The following is a 15,646-nucleotide window of genomic DNA, read 5'->3' as shown; positions in this document are numbered from 1 at the left end:
TGTACAAAGAATCCTGTTCCTAATTGGTGATTATTGTTTCCTTCCCCATAATACAACAAGTAATCTCCAATTTGTGATATGCCATTCCCATCTAACCTAACCTCTTGTACTCCCACAAAGTCTATTCTATATCTAGCTAGTTCTTTTGCTACTAATGTTACCCCTCCTGTTCTATAAAGACTAGTTACGTTCCAAGTGCCAAATCTCAAAACCTTATTCCTTTGCTGTGGTCGTGCCAGAGAATCAGTCCTATTCCGAGGCTTACTGTAGGAATTCGTAACAAGCTGTTTTTTACGCCCAACCCCCAAGCTGGAGGACCACCCCTTATCGGCTGTCCACGACTGCTTATTCAATATATTCGCAGCTACCCTCCATATCTGGAGGCCGTCTCCTTCAGTCCATGAAATAATAATAATAATAATAGTAATAATAATAATAATAATAATAATAATAATAATAATAATAATGAAGAAAGATGATGATGATGATGATGAATATGATAATAGTGACAGTAATACCCATAATAAATTTAAATACTACTATCACAGTCTACTATATACAGTCACGAAGCTTGAGTTTTGAGGATGCTAGAAACAATAGACTGTGACGGTTCTATTTTGCATTGCCTGTAATGAGGCGATATTAGCGATCCTAGTGGTGAGCAACTACCTAATGTTTGCATATTTACTACGTATTGAGCTTCGCGACTGTATATACTAGACTGTGCTACTATGACATTCTTTTCATTTTTCTTAATTTCAAAGTATGTCGTGCTAGTGTTTAATCAGCGTAGATGTTATTTATGTACTAGAAATATTTTAGTTACATTTCAAAACTCACGGTTAACTCGAAAATCTTAAGTAATGGAAATATTTTGAAAACAAATTTGAAATCAGAGCGATGATTTCCATGAGAATCCACAGTTCTAACAGACGAAAGTTGTCACTCTGCATACAAAAGTCCGCGGGGGAAGGAGGGGGGGGCAAAAAATTTCTTTAACTTACCGTAACTCGCAAACCACTAAAGATTTTGAATAGCAGGCAATTTCTCTCGCTTTGACCCCCTATCTAACGTGAAAAATAAAGTTTGTCGCTTTCATGTCAATCAATGTCTATTTTGGACGGCTCACTTTGAAGTTAATATATTTTCTCACTTTCAAAAAAAGATTTTGATTTAGAATTTTTTCTATGCTTTCCTTAGACATTGACTTCATAAGAGCTATGACACGATAATGTTTAACGGTGAGGCAAATAGCGCCCTCGTGTGCTTTCTGCGAACGCCAATGAAAGAGCCAAACTGGCGGGCGATTATATTCAGTATTTATCGAACCTTGGGAAGTGTATAACGTCATCAGCAGCGAATGACAAGACGCACATGTTTAAATGTAAGCGACCTGCGACGAGATTGACTGCCGGAAATAAGAGCGATGCGACTATTGTGCTACATTAGGGGGGAAAGGAACTAGCCACTCTACCCCATTATCTCCTGGCTTAGTTGCCTCATGAGTGATGCCTGATTGGTGTCACGAGCAGTGCTGTAGTTGGGCCGGAACGCAGTTCCAGTAAAAATAATATTAGGGTTCCACAGTTCCAGTACAAATAATACAAGAAACGACTGATGAAGCAATATGGGCGTTTCTGGCATAACCGAGTTCCCTTATGAGGTTCAAACCTGTCTTCGGACAGTTGACTAAACAGTAGGCCTAATAATCTTTCGATTCACTTTTGTTACTCTAAATTCTTCTGTCTCATGTCTGAATGTTTAAAGATTGTATAATAATGAGTTTTATCAACTTCTGAGAGGAAGTGAAGTTGATAGGCATATGTTCTGCAATACTGCTCCATGCATATAGTAAGGGCAACATATCTGACCAGCTACTTGAGCTGAATACAGATTAGGGAATAAAATAACGATCAATAGGGCCGTGGTCCAACGCCCATATGTGTATCAAGTTATCATAATCACGTTAGAAATGATAGGAACTTTTTATATATTTGAAACAAATGTTACGAACGTAAGTTACCTTTCATACAAATAAATGCTACCTATTAAGTTACTGTTATCACATTTTCTCGAACGTACAGAAGAAAGGAATCGAACTATTTATACGATAAAGTAAACTCCTTTATAACCAAGTCTGGCATTAAAAACAAACGAAAATAAACACGGAAATTGATTTATTTGATAGTTCCAATTAATAAACTGAAATCGAAACTAGAATGAAGATTAACTATTAAATTCGGTACAACAGTACACATTTTCACAACCACTACGGCTACGATAGCGATGCACCGAGGTTTGTGACAAGGTTAAGAGGGTTAGCTAAGTGACAGGACGAAGTTTGTGGCACGTAGTACTGAGGTCTCTGACACATAGCGCCAAGGTTACCGGTATCCAATTTATTTCATACGTGCTACAAGTTGGTGTATTCTAGCATAACTTTCATCAAACGTTGATTCCTGTGAATATAAAACAACCATAAACATAAATAGCATATACTTGAGAAATTTGGGTATTTCGAAACGTAGAGTAGCGACCCAGACAGACTAGAAATTGGCCTTTGAACTGTAGATTATTTTGTTCAGAATGGTACTGCATAGCCTATAAGAGTAAATAAGGTTACAGTACCTGTATGTTCACACTGTATGTTTATTTGTATTATTTTTCTTAGTGTCAACAAGATTTTTGGAGAGATGACTGAGAAACCGACTTCACGAGACAAATTCGGCCAGAATTTTTTCCATAACACCTGTGAATTACAACCTGTTTTGAAGTGAGATTCATTGACTTGAGGGAAATTTTAAAAGAATGTGAGTACATGATGAAATAGACCGAAGCTACAGAAATTGTTGCATTTTTTGTACCGGCCTGAAAGATTTTTTTTTTACACAGTTGCAATATCAATGTGTTGTCAATATATGCACCGTGATTCAAAATGAAAGAGCAGATTTCAATTTTGTATTACAGACAAACTATCAAAGATAGAAATACATTGCATATGTCATTGGCTAGAGAAAGGTTCAAAGTTTTATTCTACAGGCACTGTACACTCAACATGAGCACTATGTGTTGCGCGAGAAACATCGAGAATGGTGGCCCAGTTCATTCCACACACGCAACAACTGGTCCCTGTTTATTGAATTGACAGCTTCAACAATTCCATTTCTCAGATCTTCAAGAGTAGCTGCCAAAGGAAAGGTGGGACAAGTGCTGTGTCTTTTATGTACCCTCACAGATAAAAATCACAGGGAGTAAGGTCTGGTGACCTGGGAGGCCAAAATCAATGAATAAGATCTTGTTGTCCACCTCTTCCAATCCAACGTTGTGGAATGGTATTGTTCAGATAACAACGCACTCAAGGTGAAAGTGAGGCGGAGCGCCATCTTACATGAAAATGAAGTTATTGGAATCTTCATGAAGTAGAGGAAATAACCAGGAAGTTGAAATTGCTGGCTTGCCCATTGTGTGGATTTCTGAGGCCTGCATGAGAACGCATCTCGGATACATTCGACATTTTTATCAGATGTGCGTGGGCGACCAGTGCTTTTCTGTTTGCATACGCAACCAACTTTCACAAATTTTTTATGCCAGTCATAAATCTGTTTGTGCCAAGGAAGCTGTTTGTTGAATCGACGGCAGAACACACATTGCACTTTAACAATGGATTGACATCTCGCGAATTCCAACACACAAAATGATTTTTCCTGTGGTGTGGTAGCCATGTTGCTATAAACAAACAACAGCGCAGCTGTGTCCAAACTTTGAACCTTCCTCTATCCAGTGACATGCGCAATGTGTTTCTATCTTTGATAGTTTGTCTGTAATACAAAATTGAAATCTGCTCTTTCATTTTGAATCATGGTGTATTATAATTTATTTTGTTGTTGTTTAGTCAACTGTGCGAAGACAGGTTTGAGCCTCAGAAGTGACATTAATAAGGCATTACTCATGAGGCAATGAAGCCAGGAAATAATGGCTTGGGGTGGCTAGTTCCTTTCCCCCTCCATTGCATATATTGCTGACAGTACACTAATCAGAGTTCAGTTATTATTCTTCCTCTGACACATATCGTCAAGTGAGATGTACTGCCTGACAATATAGTAGATGTAGCCTACATATCAGCCAGAACCTCAATTAGAGGTTGATAATTTACTTCGCATACAGAATTAAGAAGTAGCCTAATTGCTTAATCCCCTTTTAGTATTTAACACATTACTGAATTTTTAATATTGAATATCATTACATGAAACACAAGAGAATAACATGATATCAAGTCAGTAACTTATAAAAAGAAAGACAACACTCTTTAGAGGTAGAGGTGATAAGGGGGGTTGGAATGGATTTTATGACGGGATAGCTAAGTGACAGGAAGATTGATGTGTCACTTAGCCCAAGGTTTGTGGCAGATAGCGCCAAGATATGTGATGTGGCAAACTGCCCCATATTAGCCACAATTAATGAGTTATATATCCTGGATCTAAAATTTATGCTGTGTTTTAATCCAGAATTTGTGTGGCATTTGGGTGTAGGCCTATTTAGAAAAAAAACTGTAATGTGGTGTGGTACAGTAATAATAAGGATCAATTTTAAATTTATTTTCATTTTTATGACAGTAAATTAGCAATTTATTTATACTTTGTTTGTTATAGATTTGATACCCCAAATTAAAAAAAAAAAAATTAATTTTTCTGGGTAATCTAAAGGTTCATACAGACATGTTTTGGTAATTCCTTTTTGGAGCAAAATTAAAGGATGAAGTGTCGATTTTGTCATTCCTTCCCAGAATCTAATATACCATACTGAACTACAGACTGAAAGAGAGCTAAGTATACTAGACATAGGACATCAGTAGGTAAATAAAAGTGCAGAATGGAAAATTTGTCGATTGTCCCATTTTAAATGTTGTTGTTGTTGTTGTTATCTAATGCCGGGTTTTGGCAACGAAGCCATTAGCGTTCTTGCTCTCCAATATTTCTCTGTGGTGGATCCATCAGGTAGAACTTCACAGGTATGAGATGATCTTCAGTCATTTCTTCTTCTTTGTTGCATAGAGGGCAATTTGGATTTGTGTAAATTCCTATTTTATTCAAGTGTTTGGCCAAATAATCGTGTTCTGTAAGCAGTCTGAATTTTGCTACTGCAGATTTACGTGGGATTTCTGGAATAATTTCTGGTTTTTTTATTAAAATGCTCCATTTTTTATCTTTGGCTTTGGTACATAGTGCTTGGTTTTGCTTGATTTTATATTTATGTTTAATTAGTCTTTTGATGGATGTAAAAGGTAGGCTTGTATTTGTATTCTGAATTAAATTGGATCCTTTTTTGGCAAGAAAGTCAGCAGTTTCATTTCCAGCAATTCCGCAATGTGTAAGTAAATGTTGGTCAATAATAATACCTAAATATTTAACTTGTGTGGATATACTCAAGGCGTGACATAAGCATATAGTTAATTAACAATATTTATTGTGTAGTGTTATATTTCTATTACTATTTACTTTTAATTATTCAAAACCATGTAATGTTAATGACAGTAATATTAATATGTTAAACATAAGGATTGGACATGTTCCTTATTCTAGCTGTAAAGCAACTGTAAGAGTATTACATACATACATACATACATACATACAGACATACGGATAAATACATAAGTGTTCTGCCCATGGGCAGGTCTTTCACTGCAAACCCAGCATTCTCCAATCTTTCCTATTGCAAGTTTTCTACTAAACAAAGTAGCAAGTGATATAGATACATTAGTAAACAGATACACTGAAGTGGAAAAGAAGTTAAAGGAGGTTATCCAAGAGCAGGTGGTGTTAAAATCGATAGTTAAAAAATGGGAAAATGACAGTAGAATTAATAACATTGTAATTTATGGTGTTGAAGAGCGCAATCATGAAAAAGGAATTGATACTGGTTTCGTAGTGTTAGAATTATTAACTAAGTATTTCAGTCTAAACTTGGACATAAGTGCGATTAATAACGCGTATAGAGTCGGTAACGGAAAAAAAAGACCAATTATTGTGAAATTGAACAGTTACTTTATCAAAGAGCACATCATTGCCAATACGCGTCAACTCAAAGGCACAAATATATTCATAGAAAATGACTTTGCAAAAGAAATTAGAGAGAAAAGAAAGAAACTAATTCCAATATTAAAAGAAGCTCGAGGTAAAGGATTGAGGGCAACTTTAGTAAAAGATAAAATGAAGATAAACGGAAACATAGTTAACGTAGAGGCCTTAAATAATCAATTCACTGAGGATTTATTAAGTTGCTGCAACAACAGAAATAACGAAATAGAGACTTGTGGAAATAGAGCATCATCGACACCACACGTAAACAGAAGTGCATCACGAAACAGGAAGTCTAGAAGCGTAGAGAGGACTGATAAGAAAAGTAACTCATCAAGCAGGCAGAAGGAATCAGAAATAACAAATAGAAGAATTGATGAGCTTACGGCAGTGAATGATATTAGAGCATACCTAAATAAACTAGACAGCACTGTTTTCACAGATCCCTTTAGAAGAAAGAAGAGTGAAGAAGGAAAACCTTGTATGGAAGAAGAACCTGGAACCAGTGAAGATGCTGTTTGGGGAGCTGGGGCACAGACTGAGAGAACGACCAGTGAGGGTAGTCCGAGGCGCGCAAGTGAAAATACATCAAGGAGAAGCGATTGTGGATCAACCGGCAAAGTCAGCGCAAGTGAAGACCAATTAATAAGAATGCCACATGCCGTTGGTAGTCCAGGGTGTGCGAGAGGAAGTGCTACAATTTGGAGGAGCTGTGCGATACCGACCGATGAAGTAGAAGCAGGTGACGAACAGTTAATAAGAGGTAAAATGACAAATAGAAACTCTAACAGAAATAAAGCAGATTCAATCAAAACTATAGATACTGAACGAAACTACCTACTAAGAGATAGGCATCAGCAAAGATTAAATTTTCCTAAAATCAGAAAAACTTATTATTAATTAAATAAGGTAAGAAGACAGGTTTTGAAAATAAGATAGAATTACGTCAAGGTCTTTTTTTAAATAATAATAAAAAAAATGAAAATAGAGAACTAAGGTAGTTATTAAGGTATTCCGATAGTTATATTAATTAGTAAAAGTTCAGAAGAAATTTTGACTTTATAAATTGATTAACTAATATATTTTAATTTCAATAAGAATGCAATTATAATAAATTTATTAGATCATAATAGAAATCATAATAGAAATGAATCGATAATGAGTACATGCGACATAATGATGAAACTAAATTGAGGTTGATTATGTAAGCAATTTGTCAAGCTTGTTTTTAAGCAGGCATGCGGTAGTCTTCGTAGAAGTTACGCAAACGTTTCTGCTGACATGAAAATATTGTAAGAAAGAAAGATTAACCTACATATGGAATGTACCGATTCAGCTATTTCAGGTTCATGACTTACAGTATGTCGACATCTGATCATCTAATTGGAATAATAAATTATTATGTAAAATAAGACCTAAATATTACAATTAGATTTTTTGAAAAGGAGCAAATAATTAAGGTTTTAAGTCTTAATGGTTATCACAATTGGTTTAAACATGCACTAAAACAAGACGTAAGTGCAAGTTTGAACCAATAAATTATTGAGATTTGCGATAGATTAATTAGTTTAGGAAATTGTATATTTATTATGTAGAACTACATTTGTATATAGATCTTTTGTTAAATTATTAAGTTTTGTACTTTTGTGAACAATATCAATAAAGCTATCTATCAATCTTTCCTATTTTCTACTTTCCTCTTAGTCTTCGCATATGATCCACATATCTTAATCTCATCTAACATCTGATATCTTCTTCTATCCCGAACTCTTCTTCCGTTCACTACTCCTTCCAGTGCATCCTTCAGTAGGCAGTTTCTTCTCAGCCAGTGACTCAACCAATTCCTTTTTCTCTTTCTCATCAGTTTCAGCATCTTTCTTTCTTCACCCACTTTTTCCAACACAATTTCATTTCTTATTCTGTCTGTCCACTTCACACACTCCATTCTTCTCCATATCTACATTTCAAATGCTCCTATTCGTTTCTCTTCACTTAGTCGTAATTTTCTGCCCCATACAATGCCACACTCCTAACAAAGCACTTCGTTAGTCTCTTCCTTAGTTCTTTTTCCAGAGGTTTGCAGAAGATGCTCCTTTTTCCATTAAAAGCTTCCTTTGCCATTGCTATTCTCCTTTTGACTTGCTGGCTGCAGCTCATGTTACTGCTTATAGTACATCCCAAGTATTTGAAGCCGTCCACTTCATTTAAAATTTGCAGGTTTGCCTTCTTTATTTTTCTGCCTAAGACCATGGTTTTCGTCTTATTTGCATTTATCTTCATTCCATACTGCTCACAGCTGTCATTTAGCTACAGTAGTTATCCCTTAGTATTGTCTCCTCTTCTGCTAATGCGTCCGAAATCTTTTATCATGGAAAGACTCATCATACCATGCAGTTTTTCTTGGGTAGGATAAATGCGGTAGCTTCCCGTTGCTTTCCGCACACCACTCTCTCTTTCGTATCTTAAAAGATCCCAGGGGGCCCCAGCGTGGAGGTGAGGAGAGTGGATTTCATTAATTGGGCCTTCTGGACTTCATTGAAATTCACTGCATGGGTTAAATATCAGTTCCATGAGGGTTTTTGACCCAATCAGAGGCTGGGAAATTCCAATTAGCCTTTGCCTCCTTTAAGGTTATTATGGAACGAATAAATCTATCTGAACATGTGTGCTTCTTTATATGCAGATGGAAGTGATTAAAGTTGAACCAGACATCAATATTGACATTGATGATGATGATGACGAAGAGTTCGTGTTGAACCATGAAATGTCTGGAGACGTGAAATTAGAAGAAGGTCCGCTGTATCCATCATTCGAAACAGTGAAGTGTGAACCAGAGGTGAGTCCCAATTGAGAATGTTTCCCTTTCTTAACAAGTTTAATTCTGAACAGAACTCAACATTGAAAACACTGCACATATTGTAAAGGAATTTATCTATAACTACAACCTTTGCCACCAACACTGCCACCACTAACATCATTACCAGAAACACCACCACCACCACCACCACCACCATTAAAGTTCGTTCATTGTACTTTTAATCATGCTCATTTGTTTACATTAGGATTAAAAGTACATTGTACAGACTTCACCACAAAAATCATGATTACCAACACAACCATCTCTGCTACAACCACAAACATCACTGCTATTATCACCATTGTCATCATCGTCATCATCATCATCATCGTCATCATCATCATTCATCATTCATCATCTCGTACTTCACAAAGATGGACCATTTAATTCGTTATTTTCTTTTGTTATTCATGTAGACATTTTAACCAACTGCAGACCATTTAATTCGTTATTTTCTTTTGTTATTCATGTAGACATTTTAACCAACTGCAGACATTCACAAGCGTCTGAATTTCTTGATCACTTCGTCGACATGGAATAATGCTCCCCTATACAAAATTAAATAGCTCACAAGGGCGCACATTCATTATGTCCCAGCTATTAAATTAGATAATCAAGGTTGTACTGTAATTATATTATACTCTCTGTAGCTGTTGTATATATTTTATTGAATAACGAATTTCGTTTGTTCAATGATTTATCTTCATTCCATACAAGAACACTCCACATTGAAACAAATGTACGTGTCCAAATTCCATTCTGTTGGCTGCAGGCTAAAGAATCTCTTTATGGTGCATAGAATTCGACATAAATTAGTTCTTAGTCTGAAAACACATCCTGTTACACATATTCGAAGACTTAGTAGGAAATGTGCTGTTTTTCTAAACAGGAAAAGGAAATATGATATATGAAGCAATTGAAAAACTAATGGAGGCTGTCATGAAATAATGTGATTTGTAGACAGGGGTAAGTACAGACCGTTCACAATAGGGCATGATAAGTTGACAAGCAGGTTGTGTAATTATCTATGGCTGCGTCACCACTGCCAACGTTATTCAAACACAAGAGATGGGAACTGTGATCGATCAGTTAGTTTCTGTATGCTTCTTGTACTGTACAGAATGCAGTATCGATGCTATGTTAAAATTGCGCGCGTTGTCCTACAACATACATGATAGTGGCAGCTATAATGGCTAAGACAGTTGCCAGTACTTCAGGGCTCTGAAACATAATAAGCGGAAATCCTCTAGAAGCAATGCCAAACAAACTGTTTTACATGTGCTTGAGGTATTTTCAAAGAAACACCCAACATTACCAGTGAGGCAAGTTGGAAAGCTGACAGCCGAACTCATGAGGTTGGGCGTCAGGTGTGTTGTAAGAATCTGGACGGAATTTCGCACAACTAGAATTGTTCGCACCCCCAGCAAAAAACTAAATTTGTTGAATTTGCTAACAGTGCTATTCATTGTCACATACCCATACATGATTTCTTTCATAAAAATGAATTAGTGACTACAGACAGAATTCTGATTACAGTTATTAACAACTCAGAACTGCCACACTTCAGTAGGACATATGCTTTCTCAAGTTAACAGAAGTTGGCAAGCAGCAATAAACCTTGTCGATAGAGAAAAACGAAGATGTGGAAGTTGGTTGTAGGAAATCAGTCCATTACCTGATGTGCATGCTTCATAATAATGTAAGTTTACTCTTGTAAAAATCCCGTCTGCATTCGATGCTTTTCTGTTTAAAATGATTAGGTATACCAGTGTATTTGTTATTTCACGTCATCATCTGTCATTGCTACGCACATATCGTTGCATACCTCGTTTTCTGGTGCAAATATAGGAATCAATCAGTGGTCGAGGCACAGAAGAATTTTGCATTATGTTTGTTGCTATGTTGAGTCTTCTTGTATGGAATGAAGACTATGTGAAGTAAAATAATTGAAATATTTTAAACCAATAATGCATACAGTATGATAGCAAAGTTTATTATCTGAAATATAAGAAAAAAAAATTGTGATCATTGTGTTACAGATGTGTTGAAAATTACAATAAATGTCTATCTTTCGACATTACAGGAAGCTTGGAAAAACGCAGCTCTGAAAGATGAACAGGATGAAGAAGTTGTAACAGCAGAATGTGATATCCTACCAGAAAGGTAGGTAATCTGTACCGAAGAGATCAACTATGTTGTTCAGAAATGCATCAAGTTTGATGTACACCTTTAGTCTTTGTGATTTACAGTAGAATCTGGCTAGATTCCTACAGTTGGTTATCAACATTGTAGAGAAAGTACTCTTTATTTGATGTGATGTTGTCTTGTATGAGACACATTTATTGCTCGTAGCATTTTCCATTCTTTGTAGGTTTCCCAAGACAGACCTATTTAATCTCTACATTATAAAAATGCCACATTTTTGTGATAAATATATGTTTCTGGCGTACTTTACTATACATTTGCTCTTTATTGTGTTCTTTGCCTCTGTAATGTATGTCTTTTTCATTGAATCCAGATCTGTCAAGTAATATTTGGGCTATTTTGGTGGTTTTTGTTTCATCAAGACACAGCATATTGCTATCTTGCCCTGATTTAAACCATATATTTGAAATATTATAATATTTCTTCTTTGCCTTTTTTTCTCAACATATTTGTCGACTTCCGTCTCTCTCTTTCATTCAAGTCTTCCTTTTTGAAATTTCTATCCTCCATTTTTCTTCTGACATACGTTTTCCATTTCAATCTTTGTCTACCATGTCTATTTCTACCTTGTGGTGACCCTTGAAAAACAATATTTGCACATTGTCATGGTTTTAAATTCTTTTTATAACGTATGCAGTGACATTAATTTCTTTCCAAAAAAATTAATTTCTTACTTTTTCCTTCATGTCTTCTGAAGGCTTCTCCTAAAGTAGCAAATTCAACTCTTATAATTTTATTTTTTGTTAGTCAGTCAAGAGCCAAGTTTCACTTCTATATAGCAAAATATTTTGTATAATACTCATATAAATTTTAGTTGTTGTTTCTTTTGACATATTTTTATTCCAAATTTTTCCATGTAAAGTCTTCGTAGAATTTTTTATCAAGGCAGATTTCGTCTGTATGTCTCTTTCACATGTTTGGAGGTGCCAATCTTTGAAGTGGGTTATCCGTAATCCATTCTCCCTCTTTCGAAAAAGTCAGATTTGAACCATAGTATGTATAATATATGTTACCTGTCAGTCCTTCTGCAACAAAACATTGTTCGTTGCATGTTTTGCATCAAGTAACTGGTTTTCTGAAAATATCTTCTTGAACCATACTTCTCCTTATGATGTCATTTTGATTTTTTGGATCAGAAATGACTCTAGTGTTGATGTGCTTAATGTAGTCCTGAATTCTGTCTGATTCTTTTTCAACAATACTGAACCCTCTTTCTGTAGCAGAGTTACTCTTATTAACAAAGAATGACAAAATACGCCTATTTTCCAGTTTCACGTGTCCATGTGTTTTATGTTAAGTCAATGTGTCATCTACAGTCTACTCGACTACCATGAGCTATAGAAAAATCACATGAACACATACTAAAAACATAAGGTTCACATTAACATGTGAAGCAACTAAATGTGGACATTTCTTTATGTAACTGCCTCGATATTTTAGTAACACTGCTGTCTTCTTACAAGTGGATGCAGTTTGAGAACTTAATATGCTTAATTTGAGAAAACCAATCACTGGAAATAAGTCACATATTACACTATATATGTAACAGACGAAAGCAGAACATAAAGCGCTGAATTCATTCATCTTGTTCAGAATTTCACAAACCACATCATATCACCGATGATCTAACACTACAGATTAACTTTATTCCTGGTTTAACACCAGTGACCGATTGTAACAGACGGAAGTGACGATTTCACCCCACATTCCTACTAGACCTTGTGCAAAGAATTAGAAGCAAGAAATATTGACATATTATTTTCTCTCGTTTTCTAACAGCATCAGAATAAATCATTTCTTTTTTCTATGATATTGCTTTCTGGTATGGTTTTCTCTTTGACAGTCATTCCATAAAATTAGTGGGGAAGAAAAATTCGTAATAATTATGGACAGTTCGTAATAGTTGACAGCTATATTTATATACAGGGTGTTTCATAAAAAAGATGGTAAAAAATTTAAGTAAGAGAAGTATAAACGAAAAAGAAAGCAGAAAATTTTCCAGTAAACATATTTCCGAAATGAACCGTTTAAGAGATAATGACTTTTTTTTTTTTTTTTTTTTTTTTTGCTCACTGGGCCACCAGTGAACCGAGCACCTGGATATGGTAAAGCTGCATCATTCCTGCTTTGTATGTATGCCGTATTCTCCCCATTCCATTTATTCTAAGTGCGAGACCATATCTAAACAGATGATATGGTGAACAGTGGATAGGTATAGGAGGACCTGTACCTAGATAATCGGATTTAAATCCTTTGAATTTTTGTGTTTGATGTTATACAAAAAGCCTAGCTTACACAACATACATCATCATACCCGAAGAATTGCAGCTTCAGATTGTAGATCCCTTCCGGCAAATGAAGAATGACCCAGGATTACTCGAGCACATTCTTCGGTCTTTGCGGAGAAGACTAGACAAATGTATTCAAGTGCATGGTTAGCATTTTGAACACCTGCTATAAAATTCTTCAGTTAATGTGTTCGTACTGTATCTTGTTTATCCACAAACTTTATTCTTGTTCATACAAAAAAATATATTTTGTTTATGTTTGAAGCCAAAATTATGAATTTTACTGTCTCGTGGTTGATAAATTAAATAGAACTTATTTTGTTGAAATTTGTACTTAGTATTCAGCTGGCCCCAACCAGCACAAAATTTGATTATCTCGTAAACGGTTAATTTGTGAACCCATCTTTACTAGAACTCTTTTGCTTCTTTCGTTTCTACTTTTCATCTTTAAATATTTTATGATAACTTTTGAAAAACACTGTATATATACACATTGTTCTTTTTTTTTTTTTTGTTTTAGGATTGGTGTTTAGAATTAGAATTTGCGTGTATAATATTTGTTTCAGTGAAGACTGTAACCCTGGAGAAGATGGCGACATGGATGCAAATTCCTCCTATTGCACAAGCAGGCTGCTCAAATGTGACGTGTGCTTGTGTGATTACGCGACTCCCACAGAATTGGCATTCCATACGTGCGTCCAGACAGAGAGGAAGGCATACACGTGCGCTACATGCGGCAAAGGATTTCCTCGGCGAAGATCTCTTGTCATACACTCCCGTAGTCATTCCGGGGAGAAGCCTTTCAAATGTACCGAGTGCAACAAGGCCTTTGCACAACGTGGACACCTCGACACACATGTACGTGTTCACACCGGAGAAAAGCCATATGTGTGTAGGATCTGTGGCAAGTGTTTCGCTCGGCGCGAAGTTCTCGTTACACATGAACGACTTCACACTGGCGAGAAGCCGTATAGATGTGAAACTTGTAACAAAGGATTCGCACAAAGGGCAAATTTAGCCGCCCATTTGCGCATTCATACGGGACAAAAGCCGTTTCAGTGCAATATATGTAGCAAGGGATTCTTAACCCGTGGCAAACTCGTGCGTCACGGGGTGGTCCACAAGAGAGAGACGTCCTTTAAGTGCAGAATTTGTGGTAAAATCTTCTTAAGAAAATATTATCTTAATATTCATGAACGTCTCCATACAGGAGAAGAAGAATTGAAGTGTAACTTTTGCGGCAAAGATTTTCCACGACCCTCGGCTTTAAAGAAACATGTCAGCCTGCACATCACGCAAAGCTACTTCAAATGTAATTGAAATCCTGAACCGTGGAAAGATATCGCTCTTTTATTTATTGTATTCAAATCTTAATTTATACTGTTTGTAAGTTTGGAACAAAAATGGAAACAACTCATAGAAATATAATGCAATTGCAAAAAAAAAAAAAAATATATTACTACTGTTACAGAAATTATTGGAACTTCGATCTCGCTACGCACATACATACCTATCTGATTTGCGTTGAGTTTTTTCCTTAGTCAATTGAAATTGACAGATGGGATAGCTTCACAAATACATACGCAGTACAAATTAAGTAAATGTTCCCAGCAGATCGTTTTTAAAATGGGTATCGCATTGCTGCAAATATCTGAAAATAAAAATGTGCGATCAGTAACAGATTTTGTGTGTTCAGGCTTTTGGTATGCCTTGCCTATACCCCTTTTTTCTTCTTTTTTTGCCCTAGATAGATCACAGTGATGAAAGGAGTGATGGTGGTAGCGCTGGGTTATGTGATTATTATATGTGAAAATGTCGGAGAAAATCCTCTGTTGGATATAATGTATAAGAAATGAAATTATTTGGGTATCCCATTCTGGTAGCCTTAACTCCAGAAAACCTGGGAGTAAAGACTTACCATGTATAAGACCCTCATTTGCTCTGTCATAACCTATGTCGCACCTGCATGGGAATTTGCGGCAGTGTTCCATCTCCGTAAACTCCAAGTTATCCAGAACCAGGTGATTCGAATCATAACACATGTCCCCCGAGTCGCCTCGAGAGAGTAGTTCCATGATGAGCTAAATTTGCCAACCATTGACGAGTTGTCCACACCTGTGGAGTAACGGTTAGCGCGTCTGGCCGCGAAACCAGGTGGCCCGGGTTCGATTCCCGGTCGGGGCAAGTTACCTGGTTGAGGTTTTTCCCGGGGTTTTCCCTCA

At 36.1% G+C, this 15,646-nt stretch overlaps 1 protein-coding gene across 1 annotated transcript; it reads left to right on the top strand.

The window, feature by feature from the left end:
* The first annotated feature begins 1,929 nt into the window (after positions 1-1,929).
* Positions 1,930-14,870, top strand: LOC138710566 (zinc finger protein 701-like). Its single transcript, XM_069841551.1, has 5 exons — positions 1,930-2,014; positions 2,672-2,810; positions 8,758-8,910; positions 11,015-11,094; positions 13,991-14,870. The coding sequence occupies exons 3-5, from the start codon at positions 8,758-8,760 to the stop codon at positions 14,742-14,744; spliced, it is 987 nt and encodes a 328-aa protein (XP_069697652.1). The 5' UTR covers positions 1,930-2,014; positions 2,672-2,810; the 3' UTR covers positions 14,745-14,870.
* The last annotated feature ends 776 nt before the right edge of the window (positions 14,871-15,646 follow it).

Source organism: Periplaneta americana, chromosome 12 (genome assembly GCF_040183065.1).
Source record: "Periplaneta americana isolate PAMFEO1 chromosome 12, P.americana_PAMFEO1_priV1, whole genome shotgun sequence".
Classification (NCBI taxonomy): domain Eukaryota; kingdom Metazoa; phylum Arthropoda; class Insecta; order Blattodea; family Blattidae; genus Periplaneta; species Periplaneta americana.
Note: the sequence above shows the minus strand (reverse complement) of the source record. Positions and strands in the feature narration are given on the sequence as shown.

Coding starts and splice junctions, on each gene's coding strand:
- LOC138710566 (XM_069841551.1), top strand. CDS start 8,758: ATGGAAGTGATTAAAGTTGAACCAGACATCAATATTGACATTGATGAT. Junction 8,911..11,014: donor CAGTGAAGTGTGAACCAGAG/GTGAGTCCCAAT, acceptor TCGACATTACAG/GAAGCTTGGAAAAACGCAGC. Junction 11,095..13,990: donor TGTGATATCCTACCAGAAAG/GTAGGTAATCTG, acceptor TATTTGTTTCAG/TGAAGACTGTAACCCTGGAG.